The sequence below is a fragment of the Periplaneta americana genome, chromosome 1 (genome assembly GCF_040183065.1).
Source record: "Periplaneta americana isolate PAMFEO1 chromosome 1, P.americana_PAMFEO1_priV1, whole genome shotgun sequence".
NCBI lineage: Eukaryota > Metazoa > Arthropoda > Insecta > Blattodea > Blattidae > Periplaneta > Periplaneta americana.
In genome coordinates, this window is record NC_091117.1 from 201452512 (window position 1) to 201479354 (window position 26843).

General features: G+C 34.5%; 1 protein-coding gene across 1 annotated transcript in view; it reads left to right on the plus strand.

Annotated features, from left to right (window-relative positions):
* The window catches only part of LOC138706379 (methanethiol oxidase-like), a 61300-nt gene that overhangs the window by 13448 nt on the left and 21009 nt on the right, over nt 1-26843 (plus strand). Inside the window, exons 3-6 of the mRNA XM_069835591.1 lie at nt 3000-3185; nt 11820-11979; nt 21489-21632; nt 23686-23851. Coding sequence (XP_069691692.1) covers nt 3000-3185; nt 11820-11979; nt 21489-21632; nt 23686-23851 — 656 coding nt within the window. The remainder of the gene's footprint in view (nt 1-2999; nt 3186-11819; nt 11980-21488; nt 21633-23685; nt 23852-26843) is intronic.

The window sequence follows — 26843 nt, forward strand, 5'->3', positions numbered from 1 at the left end:
AGATTTACTTTATATGATATTTTAAGTGATCGTGCTTCATTTAATTTAGGATGCTCCCTGTTATTATTATTATTATTATTATTATTATTATTATTATTATTATTATTATTATTAATTGTGTTTATTATTGTCATTATTGAGTGTAATTAGTTACCACTGCCACCGGGTATATAGCCATTTGGAGTGTGAATACATACATACGTAGGCTACATACATACATACATACATACTGTACATACTGTACATACATACATACATACATACATACATACATACATACATACATACATACATACATACTTACACTAATCCAGTCTATACATAAATGTGGTGGGAAGTGGCCTGTGGACAAGACAAAATTAATGAAAAGTTATATAAAACATTTTATAAAGTTTGCTAATAGATAGACTTTGTACAACTACAGTAGGCTGGCTAGTATATAAGGATAAGTTATTTGGGAAGATAAAGAGGTTAAAAGTCAGACGTAAGTGATAAGGGTCCAAAATAGGTTACTTATGTTGTGTAAATAAGCTAGAATATTAGATGATATAATTTATTTGAAAATAGGCTCATCAAAAAGATAGTAAATATGTAAATACTGTAAATATTTAAATGCTACAATATGTAAATAGGTTCTAGTACTCCATAGGTTAGGAATAGGAAAATAAGTTAGACTAAGAAGTAACAGTATTATCTTGGCAGTTACACATAGTAGATGAACTACACTAATCCATATTTAATCTAGAACGGAAACATCATAATATATAATGTAAATGGATTATGTACTTGAAGGTAAACCTAGGCATGTAGTATTACTTCTCATTTGTAATGGAACATGCTGCTCAAAAAAGGTACATACATACATTCATGCATGTATGGATGCATACATACATACATACATACATACATACATACATACATACATACATACATACATACATACATACATACATACATACATACATACATACATACATACATACATACATACATACATAAAATACAACTCGCAAATCACAGGAAAGAGCAAGGTAGGAGAAGGTAGATAGAAGAGAAGGCTGGGAACACATTCACTATTGCAAGTTTTCAGTACGCAGAGACGGACAGTGAACATATGCAAACTAAGGAGATGTTCAATTAAGTTCATGTCAGAGTTTATTATTTTTTTCCTTTCTTTTTCATTTTTGTTTTGACTTTACTTCTTTTTTCTGTTATTTCATACATAATTTAATCATTATAATGGATGCGTAATTAGCTCGGAGTCAAGCTACATGTAGCTTGTAGCCAATTTTAACTGAGCAACGAGATGTTTGTTTGTGATATACGAATATCTCTTTGATTTTACAACTTTCATTTCGGAAGAAAAATTATCGCATATATTATATGTAACAAAAACAAAAAGCCGTGATATTGGTGGAAAATGATCTAAGAACAGGGAATTTTGACTTTCTGAGCATTTTGAAAATATCTACTCCTGCCAAATCTCAACATTCACTTTTCACGTAAATGTAATTTAATACATTTGCGACTTTTGCTTGTAGATATGGCCTCACTTTCATTATATCCACACTAAACAGATTCGCTATGATTTAACGGAATCATCAACATACTATAGTAGAGGCCATCAATTAAATTAATATACAGGATGATTCACGAGGAAAGGTAAACAAATTTAGGATGTGAATTCTGATGTCATTCTGAGTCAAAAAGTTCATATGAATATGGGTCCGTTTTCGAACGGTTATGGAGATATGGCTCTTTGATTTCACAAAAACTTCTGGGATTCCATTGTACTAACTCGCATTTAGAGACAGATAACGGACAAATTTAAAGTTTATATTCACGTATGCATACATACCTAATATTCTAGACATCGGGGTCGATGTTTTCGCACATTTTCAAAGGTACCTCCTTCTGTTTCAACGCACTGTTGCGCTCGGGCGTGAATCGCGCTCGTCGCTCGGGAGAGTTGCTCGTGGCTGTTCTTTATGCGACGTGCAGCATCCAAAATACGGTCGATTAGCGCCTCTCTCGTTTCCACATTCCTTTGCTATACCAAGTCTTTCATCCAACCCCATAAACAGTAAATACTCTTCGATATGGTATCCTTCGGTATGGTATACGTCAAGTGTGCCCAACTAAAGACACCATATGCGTGCTTCACTTATAAAATGCGAATTTGTTGTTAAGTGTACCCAGAAATCGGTATTGAAAGAAAATAAGACGTACACAGTAGTACATTTTTCAAATAATTCCTTTGTCAAAATAGATATGGTTAATGGAAAAGAGGTTGTTGTTGTTATCTAATGCCGGGCTTTGGCAACGAAGCCATTAGCGTTCTTGCTCTCCAATATTTCTCTGTGGTGGATCCAACAGGTAGAATTTCACAGGTTTGTAGATGATCTTCAGTCATTTCTTCTTCTTTATTAATTAGCATAAGTGTAACCGTTTTTTAAGTGGGCACCAATTTTTTGTTTGTAATGGTGGTTACATCACCCACTCACGTAAACCCCCAGTATGACTGGAGGGCCACACTTGTCGTTGGTTAATGGGTCCATCGGACCTGGCCGGGAGGAGTTTTAGAGTCCACCAACCTTTCTCACAAGCACCACATGCGGAACATTTCTACGCCGTGGCAGGCCAGCGTAAGAGATGAAATAGCATTTCCTCTATTTCTGATTGTGTGGTTATACCGCCATTACCCGGTCCCCAGAGCCTCGTTTGTAAAAGCAGGTTGCACCACGAACAGGTTGAGGTTGGGTTTTGGATAGGAGAGGTTATGGAATGCACTTCACTATCCCTTGCAGCCTTGGAGAAGAGGTTTGTAAGTAGGAGTTAACAAACGAAGTCGTAAGAATTTCAAGTTGTGGTTGGTGATACGTTTTATCATGTACATTTTGAAATAAGTTATGTTTGGAAGTAATGTTACTGTGGAACAATTCTGAACGAAGCTTCTAAAATATGTAACTTGTTTAAGATTGAAATGTCACTGCTGTTAGGTGATCCATCGCTTGAAGATGCCCGCCGTGGGCGACGAGTTGCACCATTCAGGATGGAACGTGTGCAGCAGCTGTCATGGGGACTCCGCCAAGAAGAGGGATAAACTAGTGCTGCCATCGCTTGTCAGCGACCGGGTGTATTTGGTGGACACAGCCACTGACCCAAAAGCGCCTCGCCTGCACAAGGTACGTAGAGTTCATAGGCCTACACAAGTGAACGTTACTTTCTAAAGGCCTAACACACAAACTTCTAGTAGCTGTGGACGTCATTTTCTGACTTATACGAGGGTCAATCAAAAAGTTTCCGGACTGCCCTATATGTATTTTGACTATGCCGATATTTTACTGACTGACCTTTCCAGTGACAGCAAAACGAAACTTCAACGTGCTCATAATAAATTTGTGTGTACGTTTTGTAAGCAATGTTCGCAATTATGATAATACAAGGTTGAGCAGATAAAACCAGCCCGTGTTATGACATTGATAGGTACTAGTGATTTGAAACAAACTTCAAATGGAATGAAAATAAAATGCATTTACTTTCATAATAAATGTTGGAAGTGCCCTCCATCTGCATTTAGACACTTCTGTGCACGTTTTAACAGGTTCATGGAAACACGTGTCAATTCCTCTTGGGTGATACTGCGGATGCAATTCCTGATATTATCCTTGAGATCATCAATGGTATGGGGATTCTGTTCGTACACTTTTCCCTTCAAGTACCCCCATAAATAAAAATCACATGTTGACAAATCTGGTGACCGCGGTGGCCATAAGTTTTTGTTCACAGTCCTTTCTTCAGTGAACATCTGATGAATACGAGCAAGTGACCTCTCAGATGTGTGACATGTTGCCCCATCTTGTTGAAAGAAGCAGTAATTATTCTCCTCTTCTGTCAGCTGGGGATATAATTCCTCCAAGAAGGTCAAGTAGACATCTGTGTTGACTGTGGTGTCGAAGAAGATTGGACCGACAATACGTTTCGCAGTCATAGCGCACCACAAACCGATCTTTTGGTCCTGCAGGGGTTGCTCGAACAATAGGTTAGGATTCTGAGTCTCCCAATACCTGCTGTTCTGGGAGTTTACATATCCCGATAGATGAAACCAAGCCTCGTCACTCATGATGAACATCAGCGGGTCCAAATGACCATCTGCAACCATGTCCAACAACCAGCGGCAGAAATTTACACGTTTATCTCTATCGGGCTCTTTCAATTGTTGTACAGCTGTCACTCGGTACGGTTTGAATTTCAAACACCTCAACACACGTCCGCAAGTTCTCCTACTCACATGAACCTGTTGAGCCAATCTCGTGGTAGACTTTCGAGGACTCCTAGTCATAGATTCATTAATTCGCGCCGTAAGTTGAGGAGTCCGGACAGGAGTTCTGTTCCTTGTTACATTTTTTATGGATCCAGTCGTACGCCATTTTTGCACCAAATCTTGAATGCTGCTTTTCGCTGGTACTGAGCGAAGCGGATATTTGTCTCTGAATAATTGTTGTTTCCTTAATAGAGCTGGTCTGTACGTACGCCTCCACAATGAATATTCGCTCTGATATTGAATAAGTCATGCTTATTTAAAAAACAACTCTTTATAATGTGTTTAGAACGTCTGACTTTTAAACAGCAACCAGAAGAGGTTATAAGCAACAACAATGACACAAAACACGCGGAAGATACAGGATAGCCAACATAATTACATTAGAACGTCTGACTTTTAAACAGCAACCAGAAGAGGTTATAAGAAACAATGGCAAAACAACAATGACTCAAAACACGCGGAAGATACAGTATAGCCAACATAATTACATTTTCAAGAAAAAAGAAAGAAAAGAAATCAATACCCTACATAATTTATTTTCCAAATCATATGACATGAGATGGGGCCGGTTTTATCTGCCCAACCCTGTATTACCCTATCCCTGGAAGCAATAGGTTGGCTTAAACTAGATAAGAAAACTTCTTCTCTTAGAAATATTAAACTCTTCTATTCCTTCGTACCTGTCGTCTCGCTTCACTTACCTTTCTTCCCATCATAATCTGAACACACGCTCTCGCCATAAAACAATACTAACAATACCATCCCATCGTACCTCCTCATACTCATCCTCTTTCACAATAGCCCTGCCAAGATTCTGGAATTCGCTACCTGCTAGCGTCAGGGACTGTCGAAATAAAATTGAATTCAAATGCAAACTTACTAGGCACTTGGTCAGTAATTGAGAATTGTTCAGACATGGCTTCTTGTAAGTAGTTCTCTTATTCTAGCATAAAATATTTAAATATTCTGTAATTTAATCACTATATAATTTTTATTCTGGGTTTAATTTGTACTTCAGTAAAAAAAATATTTCTTTGTTCTTAACTTCTATAATAAATTGTCTAGTTTATTAATCGGGTAATCTTTTAGTACTTTGACTTTTATTGTAATTGTAAATTAATATTAATTGTAATTATAACTGTAATTATATTCTTAATTTTGTAGTTGTAATCCCCTGGTAGAGAGGAAGAGAAGGCCCGATGACCTTATCTCTATCATGTTAAATTAATATATATTACTACTACTACTGCTACTACTACTACTACTATACTGCTATACTGCTATGTAGGCAACAACAGGACATAGGAAACGGAGAAGTTATCTAGAACCAGGGGAACGCCTGGAATCTATACTGAATGCATCACTTGAAAGGCAGAGAAGAAGACTAGCCATACGGCGTATATGGAAAGATTCCAGGAAAAATCACAATATTATGTCTTTCACATGTTTGCACAAAATCACATGTAGAAGCTCAGTTATTAAAGACAATCTGACGCTGTTTCAGACTGACTCAACAGGCATGGAAGCAGTGATCTTCAGTGGTACACGCGCATGTATGTTTAACTGTAGGCCTACAATAAATATAAGTGCAGTTCGAAAATATATTGATTGATCCTCATAAATATAATGTTATTACGAGTACAACGTCATTGAGACGTATTTCTGATCAGCTGTAAAACATTTTTTTAATTCATAGTGTTAATACCTTCACTTACCCTACGTAAACATTATCCCATAGAAATTGCACCTATAACATACACAGAGTTTACATTATTTTAAGTTTCTTGAAAACACATGTAAGAAACTGTAATGTTTAACATATTCGAAATGAAGACAGAGTAATGGAACGGAGAAAAATTCTCTCCGGCGCCGGGATTTGAGCCCGGGTTTTCAGCTCTACGTGCTGACGCTTTATCCACTAAGCCACACCGGATTCCACCCCGGCGTCGGAAGAATCGTCTCAGTTTTAAGTTCCAACTCTTGGGTTCCCTCTAGTGGCCGCCCTCTGCACTACGTCATAGATGTCTATGAACCTAGGACCGAAGTCCACACATGTGCTGAGGTGCACTCGTAATGAGTGACTAGTTGGCCGGAATCCGACGGAATAAGCGCCGTCTTAAATCACGAAGTGATTTACGCATATCATATATATTATTATAATGTACCGAAGTAGAGCTGAAAACCCGGGTTCAAATCCCGGCGCCGGAGAGAATTTTTCTCCGCTCCATTACTCTTTCTTCGTATGATGACGCAGAATATCTGCATGGAAATATCATATGTACTTCGGTACATTATAATAATATATATGATATGCGTAAATCACTTCGTGATTTAAGACGGCGCTTATTCCGTCGGATCCCGGCCAACTAGTCACTCATTACGAGTGCACCTCAGCACATGTGTGGACTTCGGTCCTAGGTTCATAGACATCTATGACGTAGTGCAGAGGGCGGCCACTAGAGGGAATCCAAGAGTCGGAACTTAAAACTGAGACGATTCTTCCGACGCCGGGGTGGAATCCGGTGTGGCTTAGTGGATAAAGCGTCAGCACGTAGAGCTGAAAACCCGGGTTCAAGTCCCGGCGCCGGAGAGAATTTTTCTCCGTTCCATTACTCTTTCTTCATATGATGACGCAGAATATCTGCATGGAAATATCATATGTACTTCGGTACATTATAATAATATATATTCGAAATGGTTTAGAACAGCGTTTCTCAAACTTTTCTGAAGCGGGGACCACTTTTTTTAAATCAGAACAGTTTGGCTGACCACCTTATTCTTGTTCCCTTTGAAAGCAAATTTATCATTTTTGTAGCATATTTTAATATCAGAATACTTATATTGTAATGTAGAAATAATTAATTAAAATTAATTTAATTCAATTAATTTTATATTAATATCAACTAATTAAGTTAATGATAATAGAAGAAAATTTCTTATATCGTCATCTGGAAAAACAGAAATAAAAAAAATTAATGCAGAACATGCCCGATTTTCAACAAGTAAAGATGCAATTTTGTATGTTCTATTATTGGTGTACGACGTACAGCACGTGACCATTTCAATGTGCAGACTGGGTGTCAGCAAAACTATTGAGAAAGTCGTATATACATGAAAAGGTTCGCTACTTTGATCCTGTTATGATTTCGGGTGGTCCCTAGCTGGGTTACAGGCACGGCGCCAGATGTGCAGGGAAAAGATGGCGAGAAACACCACGTTCATAGTGCTTTAAATCCCTCTTTTGTTGCTGAGAGTAGAGTGGGAAGTCGATAGACGGGTATGGTAAATAAATTTCATAAAATATTAGTACTGGGAGAAAAAGTGAAAGGCGATTGCCATGTGTCATTTACAAACTCTGGTCCACACCTGTGGAGTAACGGTCAGCGCGTCTGGCCGCGAAACCAGGTGGCCCGGGTTCGATTCCCGGTCGGGGCAAGTTACCTGGTTGAGGTTTTTTCCGGGGTTTTGCCTCAACCCAAAATGAGCAAATGCTGGGTAACTTTCGGTGCTGGACCCCGGACTCATTTCACCTACATTATCACCTTCATCTCATTCAGACGCTAAATAACCTGAGCGTTGTAAAATAACCTGCTAAAATAAAATAAAATTTACAAATTCTGAAATTTTCGGCTATAGTGTGATACGCAATTCATTTGAATTTGATTTTGTCTTCTGTCTTTTTTGAAGGACCACAAGGGCAGACCTCGAGGACCACAGGTGGTCCGCGGACGATAGTTTGAGAAACGCTGGTTTAGAACATAAGATCTTTTCCCTACCCGACCGTACTAATTTTCAATCCCGAGAGAAGAAGTAAATAGCTGTGAATCGGTTGGTTTCCAAGTGATAAGAAAAGAGCGGAAGTGGCCATATAGTCCTCCACGAAATACAGTCACTCTGCTATCCCTAGACAGCAATTCCTTCATTTTAATTAAAGGGTAATACTGACGATTTTATGGCTTTCTTATCTTATTTATTACAATGTTGCTAGAATGTTCCAATTTACTGACGCAACTGTTCTCTTGACCGGCAACACTGATAACGAGCTGCTCATTTTCAGGCACGGGTTAAGTTACATTTGCATTCGTCGTATTTTGATATTCGACATCTAAAAATTCCATGAACTTCTAATGTAAATGTTAAAAAATGCAACGACCACATTAGACTTGAGAAAACTTCAGAAACAAAGCTAATTATGGAGAAAATAAAATCAGGGTTGTGTATGGACTGGTTAGTTCTGCAGAACCTAAATTTAAATAAAATGTTAATGTAATAGGCAATGTTCAAGAAGGTATTAAGCAATAAATGTTAATTTCCTCTAATTGATTTAGTTATAGCCTACAGTATGCTGCAACAGTTACATTCTGAAATTAAAAACCAGCTTTCCATAAAAGAGTTAGCAATCTCCTACCAATAAATGTTTAAGGGCCTACTCGTAAGCAATTTGATTTCCCAACTGCTTTCCATGTTTTAAGTGTTCATAAAAATACGAGTGTATTTATGTATTTAATGCGTTGTACATTCAGCAATAATTGATTCTAAATAAAGGACTAATGATATATTTACAGTAACTATATCTAAAATCGGAGAAGGTAAATTTCCTCCCCAGTTAAAAAATATAGTTAAATTGAAGGGCTCCATGCAAAAACGAGGTAGCTCCATTTTTATAAAGTTGTGGAAAATAAAAAGCATAATAAAATGCAAACTTTAACTGAACTTCTTTCCTTTTTCATACATAGTATGTCCAGGGTACTAGGAGTTTAATTTCCTCACACGTTTGTTACAATCGATTTTAGGGGGATAAAATATAAACAAATAATGAAGCTACCCACAGTTTGCAATGTAATTGGATATAATTAGCCACATTTTACACTAACTATACGAATATCATAAACTACAACACGAAACATAGCAGATACATACTCGTAGGCCTACATGTTTCGAGAAAAAGAAATATTTAAAAATGAAACATTTCATAGTGTGTTTTGGAAAACCATTGGTTTAATTCCCAAGATGCTCAGTCAGTTTAAGAGAGCAGTGTTTTATGATAATAAATGATTGGAAGAATTTTAGTTTTGTCCTTTAAATGTGCAGAAATTTGATCTGAACAAATGTAACATTGTAAAATTCCTTTGCAGAAAGAAAAGTTACGTTTGTTCGAATGAAATTTCTGCACATTTGAAGGACAGAAATAAAATTCTTTCAATACACTGCTCTCTTAAATTGACCGAGAATATTGGGAATTAAATCAATGATTTTCCCAAAACATGCTATGAAATTTTTCATATAAAACAATTTTTATCTCGAAAAGGAAGAACAAACGACTAAAATTGTATTAAATTTTGTGAAGGATGGGTGGAACGGAGAAAAATTCTCTCCGGTACCGGGAATGTGAAATCTTTGCAAGAATATGCTGGAAATGATAGCTGATTCGCTATGAGAATTTTTCTGACATTTTTTTGTGACCAGTGTATCTGGAGAAGGTTCATTTTCCAGTATAAAATTAATAAAATATGAATTAAGCAATCACATGGCACAACCATACTTAAATAGTTCAAGTTTGATGAATATTGAACATGGAACTTCGGCGGAGATTGATTTTGAAGGCATGTCACGATTTTTGCTCCTCAAAGTGCCGAGAAGTTCATCTATAGGGATTAGTATTTATGAGAAGTGTGTTAATAAATGTATGACTGTGGGTGAAGTTCGTCCCTATGTTCAATATATAAGAGGTGAATTGTTGTTGTTATTATTATTATTATTATTATTATTATTATTATTATTATTATTATTATTATTATTGTTTAGTCAACTGCCCGAAGACAGGTTTGAACCTCATAAGTGATACCAACATGGCACCACTTATGAGGCAACTAAGCCAGGTGATAATGGGTAGGGTGGCCAGTTCCTTTCCCCCTCCATTGCATACTTCGACGATTAGCTACATATTACATTAATCAGACTTCAGATGCATACAAACAAAAAATTGTTTTTCCTCTGACACATATCGTTAAGTGAGATGTATTGCCTGATAATAGATGTACAATCAGAGGTTTTATTATTATTATTATTATTATTATTATTATTATTATTATTATTATTATTATTTTGTATTTTTTATATTTTATATTTTTTTTTTACTCGAGAGACACATACTATTCTTGATTCGTCCCTGTGTTCAATATGAAAGAGGTGAATTGTTGTTGTTGTTGTTGTTGTTGTTGTTGTTGTTATTATTATTATTATTATTATTATTATTATTATTATTATTATTATTTTGTATTTTTTATATTTTTTATTTTTTTTTACTCGAGAGACACATACTATTCTTGATTCATCCCTGTGTTCAATATCAAAGAGGTGAATTGTTGTTATTATTATTATTATTATTATTATTATTATTATTATTATTATTATTATTATTATTATTATTATTATTGTTACTATTATTATTATTTTGTATTTTTTATATTTTTTTATTTTTTTTTTACTCGAGAGACACATACTATTCTTGATTCGTCCCTATGTTCAATATCAAAGAGGTGAATTGTTGTTGTTATTATTATTATTATTATTATTATTATTATTATTATTATTATTATTATTATTATTATTTTTTTGTATTTTTTATATTTTTTATTTTTTTTACTCGAGAGACACATACTATTCTTGATTCGTCCCTGTGTTCAATATCAAAGTGGTGAATTGTTGTTGTTGTTATTATTATTATTATTATTATTTTGTATTTTTTATATTTTTTTATTTTTTTTTACTCGAGAGACACATACTATTCTTGATTCGTCCCTGTGTTCAATATCAAAGAGGTGAATTGTTGTTATTATTATTATTATTATTATTATTATTATTATTATTATTATTTTGTATTTTTTATATTTTTTATTTTTTTTACTCGAGTGACACATACTATTCTTGATTCGTCCCTGTGTTCAATATCAAAGAGGTGAATTGTTATTATTATTATTATTATTATTATTATTATTATTATTATTATTATTATTATTATTATTATTATTATTTTGTATTTTTTATATTTTTTAAATTTTTTTTTACTCGAGAGACACATACTATTCTTGATTCGTCCCTTTGTTCAATATCAAAGAGGTGAATTGTTGTTGTTATTATTATTATTATTATTATTATTTTGTATTTTTTATATTTTTATATTTTTTTTACTCGAGAGACACATACTATTCTTGATTCGTCCCTTTGTTCAATATCAAAGAGGTGAATTGTTGTTGTTGTTATTATTATTATTATTATTATTATTATTATTATTATTATTATTATTATTATTATTTTGTATTTTTTATATTTTGTATTTTTTTTTTTACTCGAGAGATCCATACTATTAATGATTCGTCCATGTGTACATGTTTAACGTTCGTTATATAGTACATTACTTAATAGCTGTGAAGGAAGTTTATAACGACATATTTATGTGCAGAGTTTAAGCTTGGATCTGTTATTTGTGTTACAGGTGATCGAAGGCGAGCTCATAAGAGCGCTGGATGTGTCCACGCCCCATACTTCGCACTGTCTGCCGTCGGGGGAAATCATGATCTCCACTATGGGCGACAAGAACGGAAACGGCAAGGGAGACTTCGTGCTCATCGATGCAAATACGTTCGAGGTCAAAGGTAATCTAATCCAGGCGGACGATAAATGGTGCCCTCCGTCCGAGCCACTGATGACTTTGAATTGCTGTCAAGATTATAACAAGTACACTTCACTTACATCACTTACACGTAGACCTATACCAGGCCTGGGGGAATTTGCATTAGCTTGAGCAATCTTCAGATAACGGTCTCCTTCTACTCCCGCAATTGTGTTCATCGTGGACATAAGAATCGATCAGTGGCGTGCAATGTGTATACTACATTTTACATTTGTTGCAAAAAGAAAATTAAATGTGGTATTTATGTACATATGTGGGCGAAGCACGTCTTGCACTCATTGTGAATGGCGCGTCACTGAACCTCTATCTGCGTTGTTTAGTCTATCGTTCTTATCCACCTGTCCGCAGCTGGTTTCTCTCTGAGCGCGAGCGCGTTCAGAAAGAGGCTTACCCCCAGCCCTGGTCTATATCCTATTAAGGGGAGAGGATGGTATTTTTTGGTGAAAAATGAGTAAATTTTCAAAAAAAAAAAAATCCTTTAAAATACTCTGTGATATGTGTGGAATGCATAGCATAACATTTTGTGGGTATTTGTGCCCTTATCGGATGTTGAGTCGCCATTTTTAAACTTCCTGCATTATGGATTTTTAAATCACTCGCCCACTTTTATTGTTGTTTCCGGTAAATTAAATTAAAAAAAATTCTTTCTTTAAAAAACATATGCGAAATGCATTGCATAACATTTTGTGGGTATTTGTGCCCTTATCGGATGTTGAGTCGCCATTTTTAAACTTCCTGCGTTATGGGTTTTTAAATCACTCGACCACCTTTATTGTTGTTTCCGGTAAATTAAATTAAAAAAAAAAAAAAAAATTCTTTCTTTAAAATACATATGTGGAATGCATTGCATAACATTTTGTGGGTATTTGTGCCCTTATCGGAGTCGCCATTTTTAAACTTCCTGCGTTATGGCTTTTTAAATCACTCGCCCACCTTTATTGTTGTTTCCGGTAAATTAAATTAAAAAAAAAAAAAAAATCTTTCTTTAAAATACATATGTGGAATGCATTGCATAACATTTTGTGGGTATTTGTGCCCTTATCGGATGTTGAGTCGCCATTATTAAACTTCCAGCGTTATGGATTTTTAAATCACTCGCCCACTTTTATTGTTGTTTCCGGTAAATTAAATTTTCAAAAAAAAATTTTTTTCTTTAAAATACATATTATCTGGAATACATTGCACAACATTTTGTGGGTATTTGTGCCCTTATCGGATGTTGAGACGTCATTTTTAATCTTCCTGCGCTCTGGATTTTTAAATCACACGTCCGCTTTTATCGGTTTCCACTAACGTCATTTTTTTTGCTATATTGCCAGACAAAAATGGATATAATTTCTGAACTATTAAAGATACAATCATGAAATTTAGAACACACATTCTTTAGACTATTAGGAAACTTTTCTCTGTGACAGAATTTTGTTAATTGATTTCATTTTAAAAATACGCTCGTTTGTTTGCAAGAAAGGAAATCGGAAAATTGTTATTAAATTTTAATTGTTTATTTTACAAACGTAGGGACTAATATCAAAATTCTGTTATAGACAATTTGTAGAACATGCTTTTGCAAATACATTGCAAGAAACTGTTTGACTCTATCTTTAAAAACGGTTTAGATATATCAGTTTTAGTACAATCCTGCACTGGGTATATTTTTTTTAAATTTGGGCCCTGAAATATTTTTTTTCAAAATATTTTTATTTGGTTGAGTTGCCACAGCTATGAGCTCTCTACATACAAAAAATTAATGTTTTACACTAAATAGGAAAAAAGTTAAAAAAAATACCATCCTCTCCCCTTAACATGACGCAAACACATACTCTTTTATCTTGTTTGACCTCAAACCTAGTGCCAGTATTTCATTAAATTTATTGAACCTAATTAGAGTAGTTCTATGAAAAGGAATGCTGTTGGTATTTGTCGTAATTCCTTATTCGTTGCCCTGACAGATATTTTTTGACATTATTTTGCTTATTCCCATTTTCTGTCCCGCGCCGTAGCTACGTGATTTAAGGCGTTATGTCTTGGAATAACGGTACGGAATGAGCGATAGTTCCAGTCCTTATGAGGGAAGGAATTTTCTCATGACATTTTGGCCAGTGTATGAGAATGGTGTCCACTTATCATCGTGACGAGTTTGAGAAGATACAATGAGTAACGGAATCCGGTTTCTTAATCCACCTGTAACGGCTGGGGATGAGGGATAATCATGCTGATCACATGTTAATTTCAAGGTGTTATTCTTTGAAATATTTCAAACAAAGAAAGGTTTAATACAATTTTACTTGTTTTTGCTGCCTTTTCGAGAAAAAAAATTGATTTATATGAAAATTTCACAGCGTACTTTGGGAAAGCCATTAATTTAATAATAATAATAATAATAATAATAATAATAATAATAATAATAATAATAATAATAATAATAATTTGTATTTGAAAGATAATAATAGTACACTTTTGGTTGGCACTCCCGATGAAGCAAAAGCTTGTGGCCGGGAGTGGAGTTTACATTAAATAATGAAAAAATAATGTTACACGCTTAAGCCTAAACTTAAGTAATTATTTAATTGTTTAATTAATTAATCAAATATAAGTAAGGAAAGTAAAGAGAATGTTAAAAAAAATGTTATGTTTTATTTAACGACGCTCGCAACTGCAGAGGTTATATCAGCGCCGCCGGATGTGCCGGAATTTTGTACCTCAGGAGTTCTTTTACATGCCAGTAAATCTACTGACATGACCCTGTCGCATTTAAGCACACTTAAATGCCATCGACCTGGCCCGGGATCGAACCCGCAACCTTGGGCATAGAAGGCCAGCGCTATACCAACTCGCCAACCAGGTCGACAGTAAAGTGAAAAATACCAAAATAATAATACAAGAAACAATAAATACAAGAAATACAATGGAATTATATCAGATAATACATTGAAGAGTACGTGAACTAGAAAGCCCAAGGAACGATGGCCTCTTTAAATAGTAATAAAGTATAATGAAAAATTATTACATAATACAAAAAATAAATACAAAATATTATGCAATAATATAATGAAGTAATATAATGTATACTAATCACGATTTAAAATCAGTTGAAGTGCATGTTTTTAAAATACCGGTAATTTATTAATTCCCAATTTGCTCAGTCTATGTAAGAGAGCAGTGTATTATGATAATAAATGATTGAATGAATTTTATTTTGTACTTTAAGTATGCAGAAATTTGATCTGAACAAATGTAAGTTTTCGTTCTGCAAAATAATTTTACAACGTTACATTTATTCAAATCAAATTTCTGCACATATAAAGGACAAAACTAAAATTTCTTCAATAATTCATTATTATAACACATTGCTCTCTTTAATTGACTGAGCATATTGGGAATTAAGTCAATGGTTTTCCCAAAACACGCTATGAAATTTTTCATATAAACCTCGTAAAGGAAACAAAAACGAGTAAAATTGTATTAAACGTTTTCCCAAAGAATAACCCACTGAAATTAAAGACATTACTTACGGTTCACCTTGTACAGAGCTATTATCATAGTGCGCTGATCGTTTCTCCCGCGCAATCGAGCTCCAGTAGCCATATGGCATTCAGGCCCGATTGTATAAACAATTTAATCTTAGATCAGAGGTTAAATTGATCCTTGTTTCAGCTGAACTTGGAATTTTGTGTTGTATAAAGTCTAATCTGAGATTAATTTGTCTCAAACTAAAGTCAACTTTGACTGAAGAAATTTCTCCGATTAAGTTAGATGATCCAAGTTCAGTTATTTCTTTTCTGTTTGAAATATACGAGTGACAGATTGTGCAAATAAAATATCCATTATTATTAATATTAATAGATATGATAGGTACATATATATATATATATATATATATATATATATATATATATATTTCTTTCAATTTCTTGCCTTAATACACAAACAATCTTATATTTTATAAGGCTCTGTCATGTTCAGTAGTATCAAATAACATAACCTATAATTATATTACGTTTATAACAACCATTAATTATTAATGGATATGATAGGTACATTTATATATATATATATATATATATATATATATATATATATATATATATATATTTCTTTCAATTTCTTGCCTTAATACACAAACAATCTTATATTTTATAAGGCTCTGTCGTGTTCAGTAGTATCAAATAACATAACCTATAATTATATTACGTTTATAACAACCATTAATTATTAATGGATATGATAGGTACATCTATATATATATATATTTGTTTCAATTTCTTGCCTTAATACACAAACAATCTTATATTTTATAAGGCTCTGTCGTGTTCAGTAGTATCAAATAACATAACCTATAATTATATTACGTTTATAACAACCATTAATTATTAATGGATATGATAGGTACATCTATATATATATATATATATATATATATATATATATATTTGTTTCAATTTCTTGCCTTAATACACAAACAATCGTATATTTTATAAGGCTCTGTCGTGCTCAGTAGTATCAAATAACATAACCTATAATTATATTACGTTTATAACAACCATTAATTATTAATGGATATGATAGGTACATCTATATATATATATATATATATATATATATATATATATATATATATATATATTTGTTTCAATTTCTTGCCTTAATACACAAACAATCTTATATTTTATAAGGCTCTGTCGTGTTCAGTAGTATCAAATAACATAACCTATAATTATATTACGTTTATAACAACCATTAATTATTAATGGATATGATAGGTACATCTATATATATATATATATATATATATATATATATATATATATATATATTTGTTTCAATTTCTTGCCTTAATACACAAACAATCGTATATTTTATAAGGCTCTGTCGTGCTCAGTAGTATCAAATAACATAACCTATAATTATATTACGTTTATAACAACCATTAATTATTAATGGATATGATAGGTACATCTATATATATATATATATATATATATATATATATTTGTTTCAATTTCTTGCCTTAATACACAAACAATCGTATATTTTATAAGGCTCTGTCGTGCTCAGTAGTATCAAATAACATAACCTATAATTATATTACGTTTATAACAACCATTAATTATTAATGGATATGATAGGTACATCTATATATATATATATATATATATATATATATATATATTTGTTTCAATTTCTTGCCTTAATACACAAACAATCTTATATTTTATAAGGCTCTGTCGTGTTCAGTAGTATCAAATAACATAACCTATAATTATATTACGTTTATAACAACCATTAATTATTAATGGATATGATAGGTACATCTATATATATATATATATATATATATATATATATATATTTGTTTCAATTTCTTGCCTTAATACACAAACAATCGTATATTTTATAAGGCTCTGTCGTGCTCAGTAGTATCAAATAACATAACCTATAATTATATTACGTTTATAACAACCATTAATTATTAATGGATATGATAGGTACATTCATAAATTTTCAATTTACTGTATTACTAAACGAAAATTGTCGTTTTATAAAGCTTTATTATGTTTAGCAGTATCAAACACCATAACATGATAACAACTCGGAGAACAGCCAACCTTCCTCTTAGTGTCCGCCATTATTTACATTGCATAAAAAACCAATGTCTCCAACAGAGTGTACGGAAAGTAGTTGTAAAGTCACTAGATTTCTCATTATCAACAAAGAAAGATTAAATTTTGTCACTATGGGGTGCTAAAAAGATCACTAAATCCCTATTTAAGCAATATAAAAGTTAAAAGAAATTGTTGTTGAAAAAGAGTTAAAGTCGCTAGATTGGCAACACTGAACAAACCTGTCAGCGCATCACGTGTTTCACCTGTTTATACGATGTTGCCAGATCCTTTTCACGTGAACTTAGATTGCATTTGAACCAAGGTAATTTGATCGCAGAAGTGTCTGAACTCGGTTCACTTTTCGATCTACGATGAAAGTTGATCTTTAGTCAGGGAGTTTTATACAATTGGGCCTCAGTGTGCTTAGAAGTCGTGTAATGAAACTCTCAATTCTTAAAGTGTACAACGTTAATGTATAAAGTTTAGCGATTATTGTGTATTTAGGTATTGCCTAGCAACAAATTCTCATTGTGTGAACGTGTGTAAATAAATTATAATATAAATAATATACTCGCTACCTCATAATGAATTAAGCAAGCTCTGCAATGTCTGTTCGCAGATGAGAACTTCGATGTTCGTTCTTAGAGTATAAGTATTAATCTGACCAGATCCCTTATTCTCTGTTGCCCGAATATGTCCTGAATAGTACTGATGTGAAACGGCTCGTTTTATATTCAGTGAGACCAGAACTTAGATGAAATATGTTACGTAAGTTTATCTCAAAAACAAGGTCAATCTTTAAAAATGGATTTATTTGTGCTGTAAATAGTTTTTGTGACGTTACTTGTCAGATTGAAACGATCCTGTCAGTGTTTGCTTCTCTCATGTTTGCGGACACACCATTTTGAATCGCACATTATGTAATACTGGATGGAAAAATACTGATCATCACAAGACCCGCAAGTGACTCACACATCTGGTCTGTAAACATGATAATACTGTTTGTGGGAATCATAAGTCTCTGTATGTCTTTGCATCATCTTGTAAATATCCGTGTGGCGACACCGGCAAAGCAGACAATACTAACGCCCGTAACTGTCTGCCGTCAGGCTTGGATTCCGGCGCAGCTGTACAGCAGTTTGAAATTTAGCACTGGCCCATTCAGCCCGAGTTTTATAAGCCCAGTCCAGGCGGGACACGAGTAAGCCTGCCTATGTGCTCGTATTGTAGAGTGACTTGCATTCATGGAACCCAGTCTATACTGACAATTAATATTTGAGGAGAAAAATTCGCTCCGGCGCCGGGGATCGAACCCGGGTCCTTGGTTTTACGTACCAAGCGCTCTGTCCACTGAGCTACGCCGAATTCAATCCACAGCACCGGATCGAACTCTCCTCCTACAGCGTTGTTTCCCTTTTGTGGCCTGACTGGGTTTTTTTCAACATAAAGTATAATGTATTTAGACGATTTCATACACTGCAACAACCCACTTATCTCTATAAGAAAAAAAGCTTATCGCTGATTGATTTTTCTACTTCAAAACATATTTTCCCACACTACAATAGTATAAAACAAACCTCAATTAAGAAGTCTTACATTTACTATTACGGTGACTCAAACATCTTAGAAATCTGCAAACAATACTCTTCAACATGCTTTTTTCATTATTAGAATATGACTACTACGTTTTGAGTTATTATTAAGTATATAAAATATGAAAATATTCCGCTTCATTGAAAGTTTACGTAAGTAACGCCTTCTTCCGTTACTGGCTGACAATTAGGAAGGAGGAGGTGAATAGTATATTAGGTCCGTTCCAACAAGCGGTTCATGGATCAGTTCATGTACGGTTCCTGTACTATCTCATGCGCATGCGCTAGTTGAGCATCTGCTATGGGATTGAAACTGACTGGACGCTGTTGGAACGCTTTCGCGGATCGTTATGTACTAAATCCAGAAAAGCTATAACTGTGATTATCTTTGGTAAGAGGGCAGGGCATGTTAAGAGAATGGATGAATGTGAAATATGGGATTGCTGGAGGAAGAAGAGTTGGAAGGCCAAAGCTACGATGGATGGACTGTGTTATGGACGACATTAAGAGGCTTGGAGTGAAGAACTGGTGGACGATGGCTAAAGATCGAGACCGATGGAGAAGAATTCTTAAGGAAGCCGAGGCCCGATCCGGGCTATAGCGCTATGGATGATGATGATCTTTGTTAAGAACGGGATGCTTATTAGCTTATTATTATTATTATTATTATTATTATTATTATTATTATTATTATTATTATTATTATTATTATTATTATTATCGTTTCGCAGCTAATTCTAATTGCAGAAAATAGAATTTCGATCATTTTCTATAAAAAGATGACAAAAAGTATGGAAGGCAAGAATTCCGATAATTCAACGTCGTGTACTGGAGGGCTCTCATCTAAAATAGTTATTTTTTAATTATTAATGTATGTACGTTATTTATTATACTTTTAATCAAAGCTGCATGTTGAAATTGTAATTAACTATTTCAATACCCAAATAATTGCCATTCCCTTTCTTTTTGGCGAAAATTTAAATTAAATCTCTAGTTTTATTATTCGTCTACACTGTCACTTTTCATCTTAACCTCAATGATGTGAACAGTCGATCATGTCTTTCTTCAGTATCCAGGAGACGTTGGTGAGCTTATGCGCATGCGCGTCTCTTGTACTCTTCCGTACATGCCTCAATCGGCGGACTACTTCTGACCGTTCCGAACCCGTGTCAAAAGCGTTCAGGACTGGTTCGGATTGTGTTGGAACGCTTTTTCTGTACTGCGCATGCTCACGATGGTTACGGACGGTTCCTGACTATTGTTGGAACGTACCTATTGTGTCACTCTTTAAGATTGACGCATGCGCAGACCAACGGAGTTTACTAAGTCGTTCCCCTATAGTCAGCGATGTATGCAATGGAGAGGTAAAGGAACTGGCTAACCTACTCCGCTATCCTCTGGCTTAGTTACCTCATGAATGTTGACTTATTGGTGCTACTTATGAGGTTCAAACCTGTCTTCCGACAGTTGACTAAACCAGAAAAATATGAATTACCTTTCCCGGAAGACTTACCACTTTTATTCTCGCTGTGTTGATCAGTTATAATAACGTGTCATATAAATGCTTTCATTTGTTTAGTTTTCAGTTTACATTAAGCCACCGGCGTGGCTCAGTCGGTTAAGGCGCTTGCCTGCCGGTCTGAAGTTGCGCTCGGGCGCGGGTTCGATCCCCGCTTGGGCTGATTACCTGGTTGGGTTTTTTCCGAGATTTTCCCCAACCGTAAGGTGAATGCCAGGTAATCTATGACGAATCTTCGGCCTCATCTCGCCAAATACCGTCTCGCTATCACCTATCTCATCGACGCTAAATAACTTCGTAGTTGATACAGCGTCATTAAATAATTAACTAAAAAAAAGCTTACATTAATGTATGTGAGAATATGAACATAGATCGAGAAACTGTCGAAGTTGCCTCTTTTTAATATTCCCTTGCTATGTTTTTTATAGTCAAAAGTGCTAAGAAAATTAATTCGACAATATGTTTTTGACTAAAGAATAGATCTACAACATCGTGACTTTATTTAGCCTATATATTTTAAACTGTAGCAAAATAGTGTTATGAGTTGTGAAATTTGCATCTTCTTTACAAGGAGGATTTAAGAATTATTGGTCATGTGGTGATGATTGCAGATCACAACACGGAGCAAGCTTACCCCACGTAATTAATATTCTCTTCTCTCAAGTAGAATTACAGTAAGATTTCTGATCACAATTTGCCAGCATCATACATCAAAGTTATCCAGAAACAAATTTATATTTTCCTTATATAATTTCAGGTTTGTGGACCACTGGACAGAAAAAGGCCAAGTTTGGATATGACTTCTGGTATCAACCGCATTTTGATGTGATGATTTCCACCGAATGGGGTGCACCCAAAGGTTTCAAGAAAGGCTTTGTTTTAAACGACGTTCAAGATAAAGGTGCTTACTGACAAAAGCGTTCTGTTCATGGTCATGTTATTTAAATGTTTTCCTAACAGACTGGGATTTTGTTACAGGAAATGTATTATAAACATGTATGTGTTGTAATAGACTCCTGTCATTAAAAAGAAATTACTATGGGCATACAGTGTAGGAAACTGCTCGTAAAGCCTGTAGTCTATGTAAGAGAAAAGAGGAATTACAGCATGAAATGTACAACAATACATTTATTTTTCTTTACTATAATAACTATTTCAAAATGACTGTCTGAAATATTGCATGCAATACGTGCGAAAATTACGCACTCGAACTATTGTCCACCTCATCTCCGCCTCGGTGAACATTTCGTAACTTATTACACAAATACAGGGTGATGCGTTTGGATATGGATAAAATAAAAATACCGTAAAACATTTACTACTGAACTTTATTTGTTGAAACTTTGTGCATACAACACTGAAAGATGGGAGATTCCTCAGAGCTCAACATGACCCCCATTGCGTACCCTGCACAACTCATAACGGTGATGCAATTCAGCCCATGTCCGTTGTAACATAAGAGGGGTGATTTGTTGAAAAGCTTGAGTAATTTTTACTCTCAGATCATCAACGTTCCTGGGTTTCTGTGAATAGACAATGTCTTTAACAAAACCCTACACGAAGAAGTCAGGAGGAGTTAAATCTGGGGAGTTTGGGGGCCAAGCCAAGAGATAGCTGCTTCTCGTAATGGGTTTCGCCTACGCCCTCCTGCATGTTTTTTTTTTAACACAGAACCTGTTTCTACAAATGTTCTATCCCACAACATTATGGAATCGTATTTAGGTAGACTATAGGTCTCGCAAGTACAGATTACCGACGGAAGGAATGCGAATCAAGCACTGCGATAAGGAAGAGCGGGCGAGAGGAAAGGTCACGAGATAACTTGAATGATATTCAAGAGTACAGTCCGAAGAGAAATGACATCGATAGAATCAGTCTTGCGTTGTGATAGTTACATTACGACTTTAGTTTGTTCTATTGCATGTAAATACGTGTCTTGTATCGCACGGTATTATTATTTCATTCGTAAACATATGTTGCGCGTTTAATTAGCTTCGAATTTTTCTCTTGCTACGTTCTTTATTTGCACAGCGATGTCCTCATTTGTTCATCTTCTTGGAAGAGACAGTACTTCCATCGGCTCGCACCTCTCCCCCCTCGGCGTGCCTACAAACACACGTCAAAACGGACAGCAACGCCACCATTGGTTTTCGGTAATCGTTCTTGCGCGAGCTATACATTACACACACTATACTCACGTCGAAATTCCCTTTGAACTCTTTTAACACTCTCAAATTTAGCATACCAAAGAATACATTGTGCCCGCTGTTGATTTGTTGTAGCCATTTTAATCATCTATAATCTTCATTTGTCCTTTCAGATTATGCATTGTTTTTTTTTATCCAATGCCACCAGGTTGTCTTTTCGAGATTTCTGGTCTTCTCTCCTGGCCGTGGCTTAATTGTAACCCACTTCTGAGGTTGGGGCGCCTGGAAGGCGGAGTTACATTACCCCGATGATGTGATAGGATGGTGCCAGGAGAGGTCTTAAATCTAAACTTAACCTAAATTCCAGACCATGGACGAACACAGGAATAATCCCCTTGAAGGAAAAATTCCTATGCTCTAACCGGGAATCGAACCCGGGACCTATAGCCAGAAGCTCTGACCACTAGACCATGAGGCTGGTCAGATTATGCATTGTTGATTGCCATATATGGAAACTCCCATCTTTTAATCATAATATAACCAGCAAGAAATGTTTTCTATTATCATAATAGCTTTATAATAATAAATTAATATTATCCATTCCCAACGATCAGACTGTAGATTAAATAGCTATTTTCAGTTCATTAATTCTTAGCATTTAAAATCTATCATGAAATGATCTTCTCTGTCCTTTTCAATTATGCTGCAATCTTTAAAAGTTTCTTCGTCGTGTTTTGTTCAAATTTTTACTCGTAGCATAATGTATGTATTAATAATATAGTTGTTACCCTTATTTGTGTTCCTCAGATATGTATGGGCAATCTCTGAACGTATTTTCATGGAAAGAACGTCGCTTGCTGCAAACTATCGATCTTGGTCCAGGGGGCATCGCTCCATTGGAGATAAGGTTCCTGCATAACCCACGAGAACCCCAGGGCTTCGTGGGATGCGCTCTCAATGCCAACGTGTACAGGTCAGTGATAGAATAAGGGCAGACTTTTAATCATAGCAGTGAGTATGTGCGTATAAGAAGCCAAAAGTGTAAATAATGTAGTAAGTAAACAGCCTTTAAACTTTCTTGAAGCTATGTTAATTTCAAAATGTGGATAAGAAACATATTTACTCACAAATGGCTTTCAGAGAACCCGTAGATTCATTGCCGCCCTCACATAAGTCCACCATCGGTCCCTGTCCTAAGCAAGATTAATCCATTCTCTATCATCATATCCCATCTCCCTGTAACATAGTTCTAGTAAGCTTATATTACATTAATTTTCATCATTTTACTAGCTATCTAAAATCTCAAATTAATTATAATTGATTGAATTAAATTAGCTCATAAATTAAGTTACTACTTTACCTTACAGGTTTATCTAAATTTAAATAAATATGTAGTCTACTAGTCGTTAACTTAACTGAAGAATATTGCAGAAGAACCTTTTAAGTGTAATGTAAATATTTGTAATTTAAATATGTATTGTATTGATTAAGGCCGGTTGAGTGGAAGAGAAGGCCTTATGCCAGCGAAAATAAAACATTATTATTATTATTATTATTATTATTATTATTATCTCCCTCAAATCCATTTTAATATTATCCTCCCATCTACGTCTCACCCTCCCTAAAGGTCTTTTTCCCTCCGGCCTCCCAACTAACATTCTATATGCATTTCTGGATTCGCCCATACGTGCTACATGCCCTGCCCATCTCAAACGTCTGGATTTAATGTTCCTAATCATGTCAGGTGAAGAATACAATGCGTGCAGTTCTGCGTTGTGTAACTTTCTCCATTCTCCTGTAAAACTTCATCCCTCTTAGCCCCAAATATTTTCCTAAGTACCTTATTCTTGAACACCCTTAGCCTCTCTTCCTATCTCAAAATGAGAGTCCAAGTGTCACAACCATACAGAACAACCGGTAATATAATTGTTTCATAAATTCTACCTTTCAGCATTTTCGAGAGCGTCCACACGTGTGGAGTAATGGTTAGCGCGTCTGGCCGCGAAACCAGATGCCCTGGGTTCGATTCTCGGTCGGGGCAAGTTACCTGGTTGAAGTTTTTTCCGGGGTTTTCCCTCAACCCAATATGAACAAATGCTGGGTAACTTTCAGTGCTGGACCCCGGACTCATTTCACCGGCATCTCATTCAGACGCTAAATAACCTAAGATGTTGATAAAGCGTCGTAAAATAACCTTTTCGAGAGTAGAATGGATGACAGAAGCTTCTCAACCGAATAATAACAGAAATTTCCAGTATTTGTTCTGCGTTTAATTTCCTCCCGAGTGTCATTTATATTTGTTACTTTTGCTCCAGAATATTTGAATTTTTCCTCCCTTTAAAGGATTTTTCCAGGGTAAGAAACACGGCCGTGATTTTCTGTTGATTTATTTCGATTGTACGTTTTTCGTTTATGTGTTTTTTACACTGATACGATCGTATTTTAATCCCAAGGAGTTCTACTTACATGTTCTAAATCAATTTTGCTCGAAATTTGGTTTGCCTTGAAAATGTAAGCACGTGAAAATAAAGCACGTGTTCATAGTTAAGATGCAATCCACTTTAAAATTCGTGGAAAGTCGTAGCTATCATAATTGCCTCCAAAAATCCTATGTCCTTTAATGACAGTAATACTGCTTGAGAAACAGTGAAATATTTCGCAACACACCATGATGTAACTGAACAAATTAGGAACAGTTATCACAGTTCCTTAGGAGGAAGTAATTCATAATAACTGACACTTTTTTTTTGTAAAATAATCCCATGTTGTTTAATGAAGATCACATGGAAGAACTTAATAAGATAATGTTCTAAAATGTTCTGAATTGGAGTTCGAAATACAATATATAAACTAGCTTTGGCTCTAAGCAGCTAAGATTTCCTACAAAATATAATCTTACATTCTTCATGAATATATTATAAATTTGAGTACTGCATTATACAGGGTGATTCGCGAGGATTTACGGCCACTTACGAAACTTATTTCTGAAGACATTTTGAGCAAGAACTGTCATATAAACATGTGTCCTATCTATACTAATAATAAATCTGTAACCGAAATTTTTCTGGTAATTTTCGATTTTCCAAAAATAATTGGCCCTAACATATATAATTAACCACCCTGAAACCGAGAATCGCTTTTTTGAAATTTTTGTTTGTATGTCTGTCTGTCTATCTGTATGTTTGTTACCTTTTCACGCGATAATGGCTGAACGGATTTCGATGAAAATTGGAGTAGAAATTAAGTTCGTTGTAACTTAGATTTTAGGCTATATGGCATTCAAAATACTTTATTTAAAAGGGGGGTTATGAGGGGGCCTGAATTAAATAAATCGAAATATATCGCTTATTATTGATTTTTGTGAAAAATGTTGCATGACAAAAGTTTCTTTAAAAATAATTTGCGATACGTGTTATTCCTCGAAAAATTTTGATAGGACTGATATTTAATGAGATAAATGAGTTTTAAAATTAAAATAACTGCCATCTATAAGGGGCCTTGGACAGCAACAATCGAAAGCTATGAAACATAGCCTACAGAGAATGTTTATGTGTTTGTATGAAGTAATATCGGAAGCTAAATTAACCGATTTGTATAATTAATTATTATTTCATCACTGGAATGTGTAGTTTCTCTAGATGGACATAATGCTATAATGTTATTACAGTAACTTCTGATATAATATAATATAATATAATATAATATAATATAATATAATTTATTTGAAGGGTTCAGTACCATAGTGGGCCAAGCGCCATTTACTGAATACGTAGAAAACAAGGGTTAAAATAAAGTTATTACCATAATTCAATGGAAACCTATAACAAGTAAAATAAAATATACACATTAAATTTAAATGATGTCATTGCATGTAATAAAAATTAAGAAACATGTTAAAGGAATTGTTATTGCACCAAATGAGTGTCTCTGGACCAAAATGATCGCATTTTAAATATTTGGATGCA